This window comes from Bufo bufo, chromosome 6, assembly GCF_905171765.1.
Source record: "Bufo bufo chromosome 6, aBufBuf1.1, whole genome shotgun sequence".
NCBI classification, from domain to species: domain Eukaryota; kingdom Metazoa; phylum Chordata; class Amphibia; order Anura; family Bufonidae; genus Bufo; species Bufo bufo.
The window spans coordinates 412,974,628-412,994,665 of NC_053394.1; the positions used below are offsets into that span (position 1 = coordinate 412,974,628).

At 43.8% G+C, this 20,038-nt stretch overlaps 1 protein-coding gene across 1 annotated transcript in view; it reads left to right on the plus strand.

Moving 5' to 3' along the window:
- Window positions 1-19,772, plus strand: part of LOC121003064 (cytochrome P450 2A13-like) — a 62,680-nt gene extending 42,908 nt beyond the window's left edge. The window contains exons 6-9 of the mRNA XM_040434620.1: window positions 9,855-9,996; window positions 13,968-14,155; window positions 18,868-19,009; window positions 19,281-19,772. Coding sequence (XP_040290554.1) covers window positions 9,855-9,996; window positions 13,968-14,155; window positions 18,868-19,009; window positions 19,281-19,465 — 657 coding nt within the window. The 3' untranslated portion in view covers window positions 19,466-19,772. The remainder of the gene's footprint in view (window positions 1-9,854; window positions 9,997-13,967; window positions 14,156-18,867; window positions 19,010-19,280) is intronic.
- The last annotated feature ends 266 nt before the right edge of the window (window positions 19,773-20,038 follow it).

Here is a 20,038-nt window from a genome sequence, read left to right on the forward strand (position 1 = left end):
TATACCACCATTAAACATACATTCTTGTACTCAAGTCAAGTGCAATGATTATTTGTTTTATTTTTTTTTTATTTGTCCCAATATTTTGGGGCTACCTACCCCAATAAAAAATAAAAAAAAAACATTGTTGGCTACCTGTTCCTCCTCCATTGCTGCCTCCACCTACAACACCACATTCACCGCCTCCTCAACCTCCGACTTCATATCCACCTCCTTCTCTGAGTTGCAGGTTAATAATTAGTAATTTTTAGTTATTTTATTTCATTTTAAGTTATTTCCCTATCCACATTTGTTTGCAGAGCAGTTGCCATGCTCTTAAGCACATTTTACTGCCTTTTATATCCCTCTAGCCTTTTCAATGACTATTTTAGAGTCATTTTAAATAAATAAAAAAGTGCTAATTTTAGTGCCCTAAATTGAAAAAATTCTTATTTTCAATTGTCCGGTGACATTTTACCATTTTTGGCGTATACAAACCCCTGCTGTGCCTGGGTGACAGGGGCCTAAATCTCTCAAAATCCTCTGTTCTATTGCTGGGTGACATGAACCCCCTTTTGCCGTGAATGAACCCCTTCTCTGCATTGCTGACAGGGGCCTAAATCTCTCAAAATCCTCTGTTCTATTGCTGGGTGACATGAACCCCCTTTTGCCGTGAATGAACCCCTGCTGTGCCTTGGTGACAGGGGCCTAAATCTTTCAAAATCCTCTGTTGTATTGCTGGGTGACATGATCCCCCTTTTGCCATGAATGAACCCCTGCTCTGCATTGCTGGCAGGGAACTAAATTTAGTGAAAACATCTGTTACTGATCGGAAGATGCGCGACTACAAGCGCATGCTGATGATAGCATTCCCACCTGACAGCGGGGGCACAGTGGAAGCACAAGGCGAAGGCAGAGGAGGAGGAAGAGGTCGCCAACGCAGCTGGGGCACCACCAGCACCTGAGAAGGCAGGGTTAGCATAGCCAAAATGTGGAAAAGCTTTGTCAGCCTTGGAGGTGCTGACCTGCCCTGCAGCCAGTGTATAGTGTGAACGTGTGTTTAGCACGGCAGAGAGCATTTGTCACGGATGATGTTGCAGATAGCTGGAAGTTATGGATAAACATCCGACTGGCTTGATACCAAACTAAGGAGCATAAAGGTGACCCCTATAAAACCCTAAGAGCTCACCCTGACTGCTAAGCACATACAAGGGTCTCAGAGGTAGACTATTACATGCCCTCGTACCTAGACTGTGTGACACCTGAAAACCCTATAATAGTGAGGGGACACGACCACCGGCTCCCTGCACTTAATACGGATGGAGTCAGGGTCACCTAGAATCAAGCCAGAAAGGAAACACAAATAAAGGAAAAAGACTTATCTGAGGAATCAGCAGCAGCAGGCTCCAGCAGTGAACAACTCATCCAGGAAGAAGTATAAACCGCAAAGTGAGGCAGTATGGGAGGGAATATAAAGGGAGACAATTAGTGTAAATAGGTGACAGCTGGGAGAAGGAAAGGAGATGACAAAGTGAAACCAAAACAAAGAACTTCATGCAAGAGGTAGAGAAGAACGTCTAACAGACCTTCTCACAGAACTGACAGTGAAAGTACCCCTCCCTCTACGGGTGGACTCCAGACACTCAGAGCCCACCTTCTCAGGATGAGACCTATGGAAAGCCCTGATGAGACGAGTGGCCTTAATGTCCGCCACTGGGACCCACATCCTCTCCTCAGGACCATAACCCTCCCAATGAACGAGGTACTGGAGAGAACCGCGGATAATGTGAGAATCCACAATGCTAGAGACCTGAAATTCAAGATTACCATCAACAACAATCGGAGGAGGAGGCAAAGAGGAGGGTGCAGTGGGTTGGACATAAGGTTTTAATAGGGACCTGTGAAAAACATTATGGATCTTCCAAGTCTGAGGAAGATCAAGACGGAAGGCAACGGGATTGATGACGGACAAGATCTTGTAAGGCCCAATAAACTTAGGACCCAACTTCCAGGAGGGAACCTTCAGTTTGATATTCTTTGTAGACAACCACACCAGATCACCCACATTTAGGTCCGGACCAGGCACACGTCTCTTATCCGCCACACGCTTATATCTCTCACTCATCCTCTTCAGATTACCCTGAATCTTTTGCCAAATAAATGGCAAAGACGAGGAAAATCTCTCCTCATCAGGTAAACCAGAAGACCCCTCTCCAGAGAATGTCCCAAACTGCAGATGAAACCCATATGCACCAAAAAATGGTGACTTATCAGAGGACTCCTGGCGACGGTTATTTAAAACAAACTCAGCAAGGGACAAAAAAGAACACCAATCCTCCTGATTCTCTGCCACAAAACAGTGCAGATATGTCTCCAGATTCTGATTGACGCGTTCGATCTGACCATTCGACTGCGGGTGAAAAGCAGAAGAGAACGACAACCGAACCCCCAAGCGAGAACAGAAGGCCTTCCAGAATCTGGAAACAAATTGCGTGCCCCTATCAGAAACGATGTCTGAAGGAATGCCATGCAATTTGACAATGTGATCAACAAATGCTTGCGCCAGCGTCTTAGCATTGGGTAACCCAGGAAAGGGAATGAAATGCGCCATTTTGCTAAAATGGTCCACTACTACCAGAATCACAGTCTTCCCCGAGGAACGAGGCAGGTCCGTAATGAAGTCCATGGAGAGATGCGTCCAAGGACGGGAAGGAATGAGTAACGGGAGGAGAGAACCCGATGGCCGTGAATGAGGGACCTTGGCACGAGCGCAGGTCTCGCAGGCTGCCACAAAACCCTCAACTGTCTTACGAAGAGCCGGCCACCAGAATCTCCAAGCAATGAGATCCACTGTGGCTCTACTCCCTGGGTGCCCAGCAAGGACAGTATCGTGGTGCTCCTTAAAAACCTTGTGTCGTAAAGCGAGAGGCACAAACAACCTCCCAGGAGGACAAAGATCAGGAGCCTCTGCCTGGGCTGCCTGAACCTCTGCCTCCAAATCAGGATAAAGAGCAGAGACGACCACTCCTTCAGCCAAAATGGGACCCGGGCCTTCAAAGTTCCCCCCTCCCGGAAAACAACGTGACAGGGCATCAGCCTTCACATTTTTAACCCCAGGGCGGAACATGACAACAAAATTAAACCTAGAAAAGAATAAAGACCATCTGGCCTGTCTCGGGTTCAGACGCTTGGCTGATTCCAAGTAGGCCAGATTCTTATGGTCGGTAAACACGGTAATAGGGTGTCTGGCTTCCTCTAGCCAATGGCGCCATTCCCCAAAAGCTAATTTGATGGCCAACAACTCCCTATCTCCCACATCGTAATTTCTCTCTGCGGAGGAGAGTTTCCTTGAGAAAAAGGCACACGGTCGCCATTTGGCAGAAGAGAGACCCTGAGATAAGACCGCACCCACACCCACCTCAGAAGCGTCCACCTCAGCAATGAAAGGTAGAGAGACATCAGGATGTACCAAAATGGGAGCGGAAGCAAAACTCTCTTTGATACTAGAAAAGGCCTTAAGCGCATCTACCGACCAGGAGGAAAAATCTACCCCCTTTTTAGTCATATCAGGGAGTGGCTTAACAACAGAGGAATAATTCAAAATGAACTTTCTGTAATAATTGGCAAAACCCAAAAACCGCATCAGCGCCTTCTGATTCTCAGGAAGCCCCCAATCAAGCACAGCGCGGACCTTCTCACGGTCCATGCGAAAACCAGAAGCGGAGAGAAGAAAACAAAGAAATTGAATCTCCGGAACCACAAACACACATTTTTCCAGTTTAGCGTACAATTTACTCTCCCGCAGAATGAGCAAGACCTGACGTAGGTGGTCCCTATGAGTTTTGAAATCAGGAGAAAAAATCTAAATGTCATCTAGATACACCAGTACAAATTTCCCCATTAAATGATAAAAAATGCTGTTCACAAAATGTTGGAAGACGGCCGGAGCATTCATCAAACCAAAGGGTATAACCAAATTCTCGAAATGACCCTCAGGAGTATTGAAGGCCGTCTTCCATTCGTCCCCTTCCCTGACCCTGACTAGGTTGTATGCCCCTCTTAAATCCAACTTAGAAAAAACCTTAGCCCCAGCAACAGGTCCGGGATCAGAGGAAGCGGATATGGGTCATGAATCGTGATACGGTTCAGCTCCCTGAAATCCAGACAAGGTCTTAAAGAACCATCTTTTTTCTTAACAAAAAAAAAAACAGCGGCAACAGGTGACTTCGAGGGTCGGATGTGTCCCTTTCTCAGGCTCTCAGAGATATAAGTACGCATAGCGACTCTTTCAGGTTGGGAGAGTTTGTATAAATGTGATTTTGGCAGCTTGGCGCCTGGGATGAGATTAATAGGGCAATCGTACTCCCGGTGAGGGGGCAGCTCCTGGACACCACTCTCTGAAAACACATCCAAAAATTCAGAGAGAAAAGATGGTAGTGTCTTGGTATAAACCTCTGAAAGAGACGCCGTCAGGCAATTATCTCTGCAAAAGTCACTCCAACCATTTATTTGCCTTGCTTGCCAATCAATGGTGGGGTTATGTTTAGTGAGCCAGGGTAGCCCCAACACTAGAGGAGTAGGTAATCCGCTTAGGACGAAACATGACATATCCTCAACATGAGCATTACCCACAGTCAAACGGATATTGTGAACTATGCCCTTTAACGATTTTTGAGAAAGTGGAGCGGAATCGATAGCAAAAACAGGTATATCCTTTCCCAAAGTGCATACCTGGAAACCATGTGTTATAGCAAATTGATTATCAATGAGATTGACAGCTGCTCCACTATCTACAAAAATCTCACAAACAATGTTCTTGCTATCTAGCGCCACCCTGGAAGGTAGGACAAAACGGTAACTACAAGCAAACGGCAAACCTTCAATTTCCACATCAACCTTGCCAATAGTAACAGATGGAAAGTTTTTAGAGGGTTTTTTTCTTTTTGTTTCTTTATTACCCTCAGAAAACTCCCGGAATCTCCTAGAGGGGAAAACATTAGCCAAATGATTTATACCCCCACAACAGAAACAAACCTGAGAGCTGAATCCTCTACTATCAGAGGCAAGCAAACCCAGCTGCATGGCCTCCTGCTCAGAGGGAATTGAGAGAGGCTGAGGCCCCTGCGCACTGAATGAGACCGCCCCACTGTCCTTGGACTAAATATGACAGGAATGAGTGGTCTCTCCTCTCTCTCTAAGACGCCTGTCAATACGAACAGCTAGAGACATGGCAGACTCCAACGAGGCAGGTCTCTCATGAAAAGCAAATGCATCTTTCAATCCCTCCGAAAGACCATGGCAAAATTGACTTCGGAGTGCAGCATCATTCCAACCAGTATCAGCTGCCCATCTCCGAAATTCTGAATATTATATCTCTGCGGACTGTTCACCTTGGCATAAAAGAGGCAGTTTAGATTCAGCCAGAGCAATACGATCCGGGTCATCATATATCTGCCCCAGGGCTACAAAAAATTCATCCACCGATCGGAGGGGCCGTGCCCCCACCGGCAGCGAAAAGGCCCAAGACTGAGCGTTATCCCTGAGCAGCGAGATGATGATCCCCACCCTCTGCTCCTCATCACCAGAGGAATGGGGAAGTAGGCGAAAAAGGAGTTTGCATGCCTCTCTAAAGCGAACAAAATTCTCACTACGCCCGGAGAACGTACCTGGAAGCGAGATCTTAGGCTCGGAACAAACTCCATGAACGCAAGCAGAACCGGTCACCTGAAACTGAGACACAGTTTTACGGAGATCTGCTACCTCCAGTGAAAGACCCTGCATGCGGTCAATCAAGGCTGAAACCGGAGCCATGCTTAAGACGGTAATGGCGGTTTATAATGTCACGGATGATGTTGCAGATAGCTGGAAGTTATGAATAAACATCCGACTGGCTTGATCCCAAACTAAGGAGCATAAAGGTGACCCCTATAAAACCCTAAGAGCTCACCCTGACTGCTAAGCACATACAAAGGTCTCAGAGGTAGACGATTGCATGCCCTCGTACCTAGACTGTGTGACACCTGAAAACCCTATAATAGTGAGGGGACACGACCACCGGCTCCCTGCACTTAATACGGACGGAGTCAGGGTCACCTAGAATCAAGCCAGCAAGGAAACACAATACATGAAAGGACTTATCTGAACAAGCAGCAGCAGAAGACTCCAGCAGTGAAGACTTCAATCCAGGAAGTAGTATAAACCGCAAAGTGAGGCAGTATGGGAGGGAATATAAAGGGAGGCAATTAGTGTAAATAGGTGTCAGCTGGGAGAAGGAAAGGAGATGACAAAGTGAAACCAAAACAAAGAACATCATGCAAGAGGTACAGAAGAACGTCTGTCAGACCTTCTCAGAGAGCTGGTGGTGACAGCATTATAACAGGCCGCAGCCAATGTGGACAAGCTTACGTTTATTAAAATGAACCAGGTATGGATCCCACAGGACTTGTCCATACCTTGTGCAGAATAGACATTTATACCAGCCTCAACCATCCATTCTTGCACTCAAGCGCCCTTATTCGTTGTTTTATTTTGTTATATGTCCCAATATTTTGGGGGATACCCCAATTTAAAAATAAAAAATAACACAAATCAGTGTTGGCTACCTATTCCTCCTTCACCGCCGCTTCCACCTACACCACCACGTCAACCTACACCGCCACATCCACCGCCTCCTCAACCTCCTACTCCTAGATCCTGATTGTTATTTTACATTTTTCTGTATTTTATGTTATTTGAAGTCATTTCCCTATCCACATTTGTTTGCAGAACAGTTGTCATGCTCTTAAGCACATTTTGATGCCTTTTGCAGCCCTCTAGCCCTTTCCAGGACTATTGTAGAGCCATTTTAGTGCCCAAAAGTTCGGGTCCCCATTGACTTCAACTTTTTTGTCAAGTTCAGCCGAACCTGCCGAACCCGAACATCCAGGTGTCTGCTCAACTCTAGTCCTGAGAGATAACGGAATTACTCCTCGGTTGTCTCCAGGGTACGTGTCTATGTTTACTGCAAGGGTTGTGACATTATATGTTTGAATGGTGATTTCTGTCCTGTTGTTTCCACGTGTATGGTGGCGATCTCCCTTTGTCCTGAGAGATAATTTAATTACTCCTCGGTTGTCTCCGTGGCAGAGAGGAGGAAACCAGGATACATTGTGGGGATGTATTGTGTCTGTGTGTCCTGAATTGTTGTTTATCTGTCCTGTGTCACAGTCTTCCATCTGGTCCCCCTAGGGGAGTGTCCACCAGATGGGGACCTGCATAAATACGGGCGGGTAGCCCTCAGTAAAGAGAGATTCTGCTTCTTACCCTCAATTCGTGCTTTGACTCGTTTTGTACAGCATCACTAATCACTAGCCCTTGTCAGAGCTCTCTGGATTTCATCTACACTTACAGGAGCATGGATGACTGCTAAAAAGAACCTAACAGCGCTCTCTAGAATTCGGGGACAAGGACATCTAAGCGGTCCAACCCTAAGCCAGCCTTAGGCAACCGTAACAGGCGCGAATATTCGAATCGCAAATTTTAATCGCAAATATCGCCACTTCGAGAATTTGCGAATATTTAGAATATAGTGCTATATATTCGTATTTGCAAATATTCTAGATTTTTTTTTCATCTGGATCCATGATCCCTCCCTGCTTCTTGCTTGTGGGCCAATGAGAAGGCTGCAATGTCTTTGTCTGAGCTTAGCAACATCCCTAACAACCAATAGGAAAGTTGCCTACCCCTTACTATATAAGAACCTCCCCAGGAGCCATTTTATGCAGTTTTTTGCAGTTCTGAGAGAGAGAGCAGTGTCATTGCTGTGCTCTGTGCTTTGCTGTGTCATTACATTAGATAGTTAGTTAGCTTATATATATAATACATATAGTTAGTGGGAGATAGTCAGTGTAGGTTAGATAGTGATATAGTGTAGCTGGTTCTGCTGTCCATACATACATGCTACAGACAACAATACATAGTGCACCAATCAGTAATATGTAGTCAGACCTGCTAAAATGTGAAGTTGCATGTATTGCGCCAAAATATGCACATCATTAATTGCCGATTTGCGCAATTGCGAATATATTGGAGCACTCTATCTGCATATAAAGCTATTGTAATGTCCTGCCGTACCAACCATTTTCTCCAGTCTCAGGAAACTTCTAGCAGCTTGAAAAATTTAGCAAATGTGACCCACGCCTGTATTGTGCGCGCAATATACGCATATTACATTGCCAATTTTCGCAGTCAAGAAAATAATGGCGAATTCTCGAATTCGCTAATTTATGACGAATATTCTCCCAAATATTTGTGGAATATTGCAAATTTGAATATTGCCCCTGCCGCTCATCACTACTTATATGCCTGTTTTAATAGCTTCATGCATTCCACATTTAATAACAATTCTGGAGTATATATTCTTATGGCTCTATGTTTTGCCATTCCTTTATTATTTCTACTAAATGTTATGAATGAATTGCTAGCAGTCTGCAGTAAGGGTATATAGGGGTGGTAACCAGTTGAGGGGGGTGTACCTGCATAGTCTGAAAATGGCAGCACTGATTGGATAGAGTGAGTCTGCGCAGGTACACCCCCCCAACTTGTTACCATCTCTCTGTACCCTTACTGCAGACTGCTAGCAATTCATTCATAACTTCTAGTTGAAATAATACAGGAATGGCACAACATACAGACATAACAATAGATGCTCTGGAATTGTTATTACATGGGTAAAGCATGAAGCTATTAAAACAGACATGTCAGGAGTGGTGAAAGATCCTCTTTAAAAAGGAAATGTCACCTCTTTCCAGTGTATGTAACAAATGGTAATTTAGTTTACCATCATCACAACCTTTGTTGTAGATATCACCGTTTCTGATCAGAAATTCTAATTAGCCTTCCAAGTGCCCAGCAGGGTTGATTAATGGTTGCAGGAGCCCAAGCCCGCCTCTTGCAAGTGTACAAGCCCACCTCCATGAAGAGCTCAAGCCTGCCTTTACTCAAGTTCCCACTGCTGCCCCTTCATGTTCGTGACATTATGACCTGCACAAAACTCCGCCCACATGGTCATTGTTAGGTCTCGCCAAAATCTTGCGCATGAGCAGAACAGTTGAGCTTTGTGCAGATCGTGACGTTGCAGAGGAGCGGCCGAACATGAAAGTGCAAGGGGCGGCACTGGGGCTTGGGCTCCTGAAACTGCGATGTCTGTAACAAAAGTATAGTTGTGGTGATGATAAACTGAACTAGAATTCATTGTCATTTGTTACATACACTGGAAAGAGGGGAGATTTCATAACATTAGCTAAGTGTTGGTCGAACATCCTCATGACTCTCCTCCAGTGGCAGATTTTGGTAGAGATGAAGATCAGGCAATTGCATTTCAATATGGCTGATACTTTTGATTCCAGATAAATAAGTCGCTGCTAGAGGTGTCTGCCGGTGCCTTTCTCACTGTCCGTAACACATGCATGATTGGCTGAGCTGAGGATGCACGTATATGGGGAGGTCAATAGGAATAGCTGTCTGTTTAATGTGTATGACTGGCCTAAATGCACCCTCCTGGCCAATTCCCAACATTTCTCCTGGCCAATTCCCATACAGAAATGCTGCAGCCATCCGCCCTATTGCAGGAATTATATGATTCTTCACATCTCCGTTGCTACTGCCATTAATAATGTAGCAATAACTCAAAGCTGGATCCATCATTGGATGGCTCCCAGACCCTTGCCAGACCCCACTGATAAGAATAGTGCTGCATGCTGTGTTGTTCTTGCTGTTAATACTCATCAAACTGCTTACCAAGTCTCAGTGTCAGTGTGAACTAAGCCACGTTTTTTAATACCCAGGCTACAAGGGGTTTAATACAGGACAATGTGTATTCTATCCTTAAATTCCAGGACAATGAAACAAATGGTGAAGAATTTAACCAAGAAAATTTGGTTGTCGTAGCCTTTGAGCTTTTCACAGCTGGGACAGAGACCACATCGAATACTCTCCAGTTCAGTCTTCTGCTGATGATGCAATATCCACATGTCCAAGGTGAGAGATGGATTCTGATGAATAGGCTTTTATTAAAGAGGAGCTGTCATCTCCCCTAACAAGTCTTTTTTAGTAACTACTTGTATTCCCCATGTGATAACAATTAGGGAGCATCTATTCTTATGACTCTCAATGTTGGCGATTCCTTTATTATTCCTCCTAGAAATTATGAATGAATTGCCAACAATTGGCACATTCTGATACTGGCAGTCCTAATTGGATAGTGTCAGACTGTGCAGGGACACACCCCTAACTGGTAACACCCATCTATAACTTCTAGCAGGAATAATAAAGGAAGGGCACAGCGTAGAGTCATTAGAATAGGTGATACAGAATTATTATTACATGGGGAGTGCCAATAGTTCCTAAACAGACATTTGAAGATAGGTCCTTTTTAAGCATGATATATTTCTGTAGCCAAAACTAATGGTCAAATAGCCAGTCAGATTTGGTATCATGATGGCTAGTGCTTTGACGTTTCCTGCCATCATATCGTTTATTTTCACAAAGTATAAAGTTAGTAAACTAGTAGCAGAGACCCTGAATGAAGGGCCATTTATCTTTTTTGTCTATTTGATTTAATAAATAAACATGTTGATCAGCTCCAGCACAAGCCAAGGGCTGGAATCCTCATATTTATGGGCTGCGGCTCTAGCTCTGCTGCATCAGTCCAGATCTGCTATTCCAGTTTTGCTACATCTCTTACACGTCCTCTACTCTAACTCTACATCTGCTTCCGCTCTGATATTCTACCTAATGCACAACTTCTTCAGCTACACTATACTATAGACTCTACTTCATCTACTTTTGCATCTACGGTCCAGCTTTATCATCAGCTCAGCTGAATCTCCAGTTCTGCTACATCTGCAGCACTGCTACATCTGTGCTTCCTCTCTGCTGCATCAGGCCACTTGCCAATGCTGTGTAAGACCTGCTCATCTGTACCAAGGACCTAGGGAATCCACCTCACCAGGTAAGAATAATTAAAGCCTTATTTTTGTAATAATTGTATTAACTCCCTACTTGTTACTGAACAGAACACTATAGAAACACCAATATTACCATCAGGTGGTTAATCCATAAAATGCAAATTCCAGGGAGGTACACAAACAAGGATTAGACAATGCTGTCCCTACAGCCAGGCCCTGTGAAAACTGTACCCTTAGTACCTGCATAAGTGCCATCCCTGGTCTGGCCATCCACAAGCTCCTGTCTTAAACTTCACCGGAGTAGACAGAGAAGTTTTTGGACCTTCTTGATCTTCTGTGCCCGTATGTACTTGCAATACTCATCTATCACAAAAACCTCTCCCTGTGCTCCCTTTTATTCCATAGATCGCCTCCTCATCCATAAGGACTCCTCCCAACAGTCATCATGCTCAAAGTTCCCTCTCACAACTTTTCTTCCCCTTGTATTTATTATAAGTAAGACAGTTGGTGTCTGAATCATTGTTCCTCTGTTGCCAACTTAACAGCTGCCTCTTGCCCATAGCAACCACCAACCACTCCCGTCAGACACCAGATCAGGTGGACACCTAAGTTGTAGGGTTTGCCAAGTACCTTGACCGAAATAAGAAATGTTGGAAAGGGTGAAATGAAAGTATGTTTGGTTTGTTCTAAATTCCCAACTCTGCAGCTGATTATCTTCAAGGCAAGTCTTGGAAATTCAACCTGACCAATTCATGTTTTTCCTGACAGTAGACAACTGGATGTAATCAGGTTTCCCTATACACATATAGTAGCTGTTGAGCTGTCCGGACTGTGCTGGGAGGGTTGTCATTTTGAAATCCCATGTGGTCAACCTGTGAGTGTGACTGGAAGCCAAGCCAATCAGGTTGCTGACTGTATCCAATCTCAGAGCTGACCTTGGCCTGCATCTGGATGTTATCTTTATTTTACCCCTGCTTGCTAACTCTACTTTGTACGTCCCTGCTCATTTTGGAAGGTTTGCCACTACTGTGCCCTTCGGCCAATTTCTGTTATCTACTCTGCAGACATAACCTGTAACCCTAGAAGCTAAGTGCATCTGGCCTTGCAGCAGGTTCTGGTGAACCTAGGGGTAGCCTTAGCTTTCTACCACCTGGAGTTGTCTTGGAAGGCAGGTAGCAGGTTTTGGGGTTCACTGGCTGTGGTCTGGATAATGACCTTAGTAATCCCTAACAAAAGACCTACACATTTAACAATTATAGCCTCATTGCCACTTTAGGGTTAATGATATATGCTTAGGTGATGTTCCTCTTGGGTTCCAGAAATGTCCTTTTTTTCCCCATGAATCCAATTTCTGCTCAAACCGTTATGTTGAAGTCGTGAATACCAGCATTAGCTGAGACTAAACAGGTCTATAATTCTTGGATGTTCTTCAGTGAATTTTATAATACGTAATTTCTCAATCCTCGGAGTGACCTTGAAAGCTCCTACTTCTGGCATGATTCTCTACTGTTCTAAGCCAATATGCTGATAATTGCCACCAAGGGGGAAGTTGTTCTTTTATATTGCTTTTGTAATTGGATAACTTTGTTCCTTGCCCCAACCAATTATGACAGCATGAGTAGCTGTGCGTACCCTCATGCATCTTCTTCCTAGACATTGTGCAGTGCCTGGCTTTGGGGTGGCCCCAATGCTGCACTGGGTCCCCCAGACACCATCAAGGTGTCACCACATATTGCTGCTCTCCAGAAGGGATGTTAAGGCATGGTGCACCCCAATGGGAAATAAGTCCAGAGAGTCAGGGTCTGCAATTAACCAGTGTGTTTCTTTACTGGAGGAATTCAGTGGCAAAGCAATACAGGCAAGTCATAGGGCTGGCTTCTCCAGTCTCCTCCCTGGCAGAAGAAGGTTTGATGCTGAGGAAAGCCCTCTCTCTCTAAGAAGGCTAGTACTCTGGCCAAAGGCTGGAGGCCCACGTTCTGTAGCTCAGTAGTTAAGGTGGATCCTTGGTCACAGGGCTGGTGACCCATGGTCTGTGGCTCAGTGTTCCCATCTCAACGTCTTCTTCTGGTAACTCATGCAGACTGGTATGAGTCTCCCCCTCCAAGCACTGGTCTCTGACTGCAGAATACTAGGGGCTCTGTCTACTCTCCTTATATATCATTTTTAGCTACACTGGAACCTTCTAGTGGGAGGGGTGGAAACTCAGCACAAACAATTACAAAGTTACCACACCTGTCTGTCATTAACTTGCATTAAAGCTTCAATGATACTCAAAGGCAATGACACAGCAGTTTTTCCAGACAAAACAAGCTTCCAGACATAAAAACAGAGCTAAATCAGACATTCAAAACATCAGTCTGGTTTTGCTGGTAAACAGGGCAGTGGAAAATTACCAGCTTCTCATTCAAAGTCCCAAACATCTCTCAGTATTCATTAACCCTTTCCACAGAGCCTCTCAAATACAGTGCAAATGAACAAGATAAAGATAGCACAACATACATATAAAATGCAGTTACACAGTATTAGGCCTCTTGCACATGACTGTATGGCTTTTTTAGTATTTTGCGGTCGTCCGGATGATGTCCGTGTACATTCCGTTTTTTGCGGAACGGAACAGCTGGTCCCTGATAGAACAGTATTATCCTTGTCCGTTATGCGGACAATAATAGGGAAAAGTAAATACGGAAACAGAAGGCATACAGAGTACCTTCCGTTTTTTTTTTTTTGCGTATCCATTGAAATGAATGGTTCCGTATACGGAACGCAAAAAATTGAACGTAAACGGGGGGAAAAAAAAACGTACGTGTGCAAGAGGCCTTAAACAGTGCACGTTAATCCTCTCAAGTGAAATAAATTAAGAAGTGTATAACTTTGCATAGGAGAAACAGGCAAATGTCCACAAATGTCCAGACTTCAGAGTGTCCCTTCTCCAAGGCACTGCAATTGTCCATAAGAACACACACATATAATATTTGCCATGATATGAGCTGGGAAGAGATTATAAGCAAGGTCCAATTTGTTGCAATTTTATTCGACTTTCAGAAAAGGTGCAGAAGGAGATCGATACAATCATTGGTTCAAGCAGGATGCCTGGAATGGCTGACCAGTCCCAGATGCATTACACAAATGCTGTGGTACATGAAATCATGAGATATGTAGATATTGTTCCAATGGCTCTTGCTCACCAGGTGTCAGAGGACACATTCTTCAGAGGTTTTATGATCCCTAAGGTAAGAGACTTTACTCGTTTCAGGAAAAGTTTATACTTTCTGGCTGGGTCTACTTTTACTGCGGAGATTTCCATCTGAGAAAGTCCATTTATTTCAGTAATGCAAATTAAAAGGAACTGCATTAATGCAGCTTAAAGTTAGAATTTTGTGAAAAGGTTCAATATTCTAGGGTCAAAGTGTCGCACTCTAGTCGGCTAATTAATCCATACCCCCTGAGCAAAGGGTACCTCAAAATTGTGACTTTGGGGTTTCATAAGCTGTAAGCCATAATCATCCAAATCATAACAAATAAAGGCTTGAAATATCTCGCTTTGCATGTAATGAGTCTATCTCATATGTTAGTTTCACCTTTTAAGTTGCATTACTGAAATAAATGAACTTTGCACAATATTCGAATTTTTTCGAGTTTCACCTGTATATTATGATGGGTACATTCCCTTTAATGTGTCAAATGAGGTTCAAAGGATTCATCTTTGGCCTCCTTTTGACCTGTTTTCCATTTGTTGTCAGTGTTTTTGCTGGGCAGAATAGTGATGTCTACCACGCCAAACAGTCTGGAAACAAAAAGCCAGAAACAAAAATGAAGTCCAAAGATGAATACTTTGAACTCAGTTTCGCATATTAAAATGAATATACCTGTCATGGTATATGTTTGAATACCGTATTTAGACATATAACTAGGGTTGAGCGAACTTTAGGATTTTTGGACCCCGGACCATAACCCGAACATTTTCATAAAAGTTCGGGTTCGGTGTTCGGCGCTTTCTTGGCGCTTTTTGAAAGGCTGCAAAGCAGCCAATCAACAAGCATCATACTACTTGCCCCAAGAGGCCATCACAGCCTTGCCTACTAATGGCATGGCTGTGATTGGCCAGAGCAGCATGTGATCCAGCCTCTATATAAGCTTGAGTCACGTAGCGCTGTACGTCACTCTGCTGTTACAAGTGTAGGGAGAGGATGCTGCTGGACTTGTGATTTCAGGGAGAGCATAGGAGAGAATCTAACTCAGCGATCTATGGAGAAATAGTTGTGTGGGTGCAGGGCACTATCGTTTTACCCTGCCCTGAGCTCATTGACCAGAAATACTAACTTTTAGAATTCTGTTAGTTAGGTGGGTGGCGGCGGCCATTTTATGCATGCTCAGTGCACCAGCACTGCATCTGAGCTTTTGGGACATTGCAAATCACCATTTTTTTGGGGCAAACTACAACATCTGGATTAGTCAGTGTGCAATTTAAGGTAGAAATACACCCATCATTTTCTGGGGTTTGAAAAACACACTTTTTTTTTTTTTTTAAATCAGTATTTGTCAGATCTGCAAGTGTTAAATTCAAGTTTAATATAGACAGCATTCATATTCTGTTGGCAAAAAAAGACTTTTTGGGCAATCTACAACATCTGTATTAGTCAGTGTGCAATTTAACCACCTCAGCTCCCCTAGCTTATAAATGACCAGACCACTTTTTACAATTCTGCACTACACTACTTTCACAGTTTATTGCTCGGTCATACAACTTAGGCTACTTTCCCACTTGCGTTGTCCGGATCCGTCGTGTGCTCCATTTGCCGGAAGTGCCCGCCGGATCTGTAACACCGCAAGTGAACTGAAAGCATTTGAAGACTGATCCGTCTTCAAAATGCGTTCAGTGTTACTATGGCAGCCAGGACGCTATTAAAGTCCTGGTTGCCATAGTAGTAGTGGGGAGCGGGGGAGCAGTGTACTTACCATCCGTGCGGCTCCCGGGGCACTCCAGAATGACGTCAGAGCGCCCCATGCGCATGGATGACGTCATCCATGCGCGTGGGGCGCCCTGACGTCACTCTGAAGCGCCCCGGGAGCCGCACGGACGGTAAGTATACTGCTCCCCCGCTCCCCACTACACTTTACCATGGCAAACAGGACTTTAGCGTCCTGGCAGCCATGGTAACCATTCCGAAAAAGCTAAACGTCGGATCCGGTAATGCGCCAAAACGACGTTTAGCTTAAGGCCGGATCCGGATTAATGCCTTTCAATGGGCATTAATTCCGGATCCCACCTTGCGGCAAGTGTTCAGGATTTTTGGCCGGAGCAAAAAGCGCAGCATGCTGCGGTATTTTCTCCGGCCAAAAAACTTTCCGGTCCTGAACTGAAGACATCCTGATGCATCCTGAACGGATTTCTCTCCATTCAGAATGCATTGGGATAATCCTGATCAGGATTTTTCCGGCATAGAGCCCCGACGACGGAACTCTATGCCGGAAAAGAACAACGCAAGTGTGAAAGAGCCTTTACCACCCAAATGAATTTTACCTCCTTTTCTTCTCACTAATAGAGCTTTCATTTGGTGGTATTTCATTGCTGCTGACAGCAGCCAAGCTGCTTTTTTGATATTAATCAAAATTGACCGAAATTTTTCACTTTCTGTTGTAAAATTTTTCTAATAAAACTACATTTCTATATAAAATTTTCTCTAAATTTATTGTTCTACATGTCTTTGATAAAAAAAAATGCAATAAGTGTATATTTATTGGTTTGTGCAAAAGTTATAGCGTTTACAAACTATGGTACAAAAATGTGAATTTCCGCATTTTGAAGCAGCTCTGACTTTCTGAGCACCCGTCATGTTTCCTGAGGTTCTACAATGCCCAGACAGTAGAAACACCCCACAAATGACCCCATTTCGGAAAGTAGACACCCTAAGGTATTCGCTGATGGGCATAGAGAGTTCATAGAAGTTTTTATTTTTTGTCACAAGTTAGCGGAAAATGATGATTTTTTTTGTTATTTATTTTTTCCTTACAAAGTCTCATATTCCACAAACTTGTGACAAAAAATAAAAACTTCCATGAACTCACTATGCCCATCACGAAATACCTTGGGGTGTCTTCTTTCCAAAATGGGGTCACTTGTGGGGTATTTATACTGCCCTGGCATTTTAGGGGACCTAAAGCGTGAGAAGAAGTCTGGAATCAAAATGCCTAAAAAATGCCCTGTGAAATCCTAAAGGTGCTCTTTAGAATTTGGGCCCCTTTGGGCACCTAGGCTGCAAAAAAGTGTCACACATGTGAAAAAAAAACATTGTTGGCTACCTCCTCCTCCTCCATTGCTGCCTCCACCTACAACACCACATTCACCGCCTCCTCAATCTCCGACTCCATATCCACCTCCTTCTCTGAGTTGCAGGTTAATAATTTGTAATTTTTTGTTATTTTATTTTAAGTTATTTCCCTATCCACATTTGTTTGCAGAGCAGTTGTCATGCTCTTAAGCACATTTTACTGCCTTTTACATCACTCTAGCCTTTTCAAGGACTATTTTATAGCAATTTTAATGCAAAAAAGTGCCAATTTTAGTGCCCTAAATTGAAAAAAATCTTATTTTCAATTGTCGGGTGACATTTTACCATTTTTGGCGTATACAAACCCCTGCTGAGCCTGGGTGACAGGGGCCTAAATCTCTCAAAATCCTCTGTTCTATTGCTGGGTGACAAGATCCCCCTTTTGCCGTGAATTAAGCGCTGCTGTGCCTGGGTGACAGGGGCCTCAATCTCTCAAAATCCTCTGTTCTTTTGCTGGGTGACAAGATCCCCCTTTTGCCGTGAATGAACCCCTGCTGTGCCTGGGTGACAGGGGCCTAAATCTCTCAAAATCCTCTGTTCTATTGCTGGGTGACATGAACCCCCTTTTGCCGTGAATAAACCCCTGCTGTGCCTGGGTGACAGGGGCCTAAATCTCTCAAAATCCTCTGTTCTATTGCTGGGTGACATTTATTAAAATGAACCAGGCATGGATACCACAGGACTTGTCCGTACCTTGTGCAGAATAGACATTTATACCAGCCTCAACCATCCATTCTAGTACTCAAGTGCACTTTTTCTTTGTTTTATTTTGTTATATGTCCCAATATTTTGGGAGATACCCCAATTTAAAAATAAAAAATAACACAAATCAGTGTTGGCTACCTATTCCTCCTTCACTGCCGCTTCCACCTACACCGCCACGTCAACCTATACCGCCACATCCACCCATCCACCGCCTCCTCAACCTCCTCCTCCTAGATCCAGATGGTTATTTTAAATTTTTCTGTATTTTATGTTAAGTCATTTCCCTATCCACATTTGTTTGCAGAACATTTGTCATGCTCTTAAGTACATTTTGATGCCGTTTGCAGCCCTCTAGCCCTTTCCAGGACTATTTTAGAGTCATTTTAGTCCCCAAAAGTTCGGGTCCCCATTGACTTCAATGGGGTTCGGGTTTGGGTCAAGTTCGGGTCCCGAACCCGAACTTTTTTTTCAAGTTCAGCCGAACACGTCGAACCCGAACATCCAGGTGTCCGCTCAACTCTACATATAACCCCAATGGAAATCACTACAAGCATGTCTGACAGCCAGAGCTGGAGAGCCACATTTAATAAGAGCTATCACTACTTGATTTGTTTCTATGAATATATTTTTATTGCATATGAATGTATGACACTTCTACCAGTTGATAGTTCCCCTTTCCCTGCCAGCAGAAGGTCTGTAAATGTTCAGAAACCAAGACAGTCACTGAATAAACAGCTCAGAATTAAGACTAACAGGGAGAGGGGGAGGAGGGGGATGCAGCTGCAGTTTCTCTTTCAGTAATCTGTTGAAACAGCTTAAAAGGGAGAAGGAGAAGTTGAAAGTCTTTAGCTCATTACTTCCACTGTTATGTGGTGTTTGTTGTATATAATTTCATAATGTCTCAACAGGGAACCATCGTATTCCCTCTCCTTGGCTCAGTTTTAGCAGATCCAGACTGCTGGAAGACTCCTTATGATTTTAATCCAGAAAACTTCTTGGACCAGAATGGATTGTTCTGCACACATGGTGCTTGGATGCCTTTCTCAGCAGGTACAGTTCTTGATAGGTGGTCTATTCATTTTTCGGTCCATTTTGCACTTTTAAAGAGGCTCTCTCATGACAAACATCTCTTGGAGTGACCACAGTGATCAGACAGCACTCAAGCATTGTGGCTGGCACAGGGTGTACTGTGGCTTTTATGGGGGTATTGTAGCTGATATGGAGGCTAATGTAGCTTTTGTGGTGTCATTGTGTCTGTCTTTAGTGGCACATTGTAGCCTTCATGAATAGACATCCTCATGGGTAAAATATTTGCTTGCAGGAAAAAGGATCTGCCCCGGTGAAGGACTGGCTCGTATGGAAATCTTCCTCTTCTTGACTGCTCTGCTTCAGACGTTCACAATAAAACCTGCAAATCCATCTGACACATATGACCTGTGGACCCTTAGAAGAGCCTTCAGAAAAAAAGGACTTTCTTATTGTTTGAGTGCCTATCCCCGCACATAACAAAGGAAGCACACCAGTAGTAAAAAGTCAGAGAATCTCGACTTGTATTTTCTCTTCGAGAAGTCCAGTTGCTCTGCATTTTTACTACTGATATACCATGACCTCGATGAATGAGAATCTTCATAGATGTATGAAAGGAAAATTCATACTTTCTACACAAATATGGCAACTACAGAAATTGATATTTAGATTCACTGACGCTTTTTCTCTAATTTCTCACTTTTTTAATCACATGACTTTTGTTTTTGTTGATTTCATTATAGAACAAAATGTGGCAAGACAAGTCAACTATAAATTCTACAATTTCTGAATCTTATTTATGGCTTTAATGAAGGGTATAATAAACTTAATAAACTGGTTATCTTAAAGGTGTTATCTAGAATAGAGCTCTGTTTAAGGGCTCATGCACACGACCGTATGCCCTCCGAGACATACTGTCCGAGAGCGGGCCATATGTCCTGGAGCGGCATACATCGTGATCACGGGAGTACACTGCATCATAGATTACAATGATGCTGTGCACGTCGGGCCACCCGTGGGGCTATTGTCCCGCACTCATATGATCTTATTAGT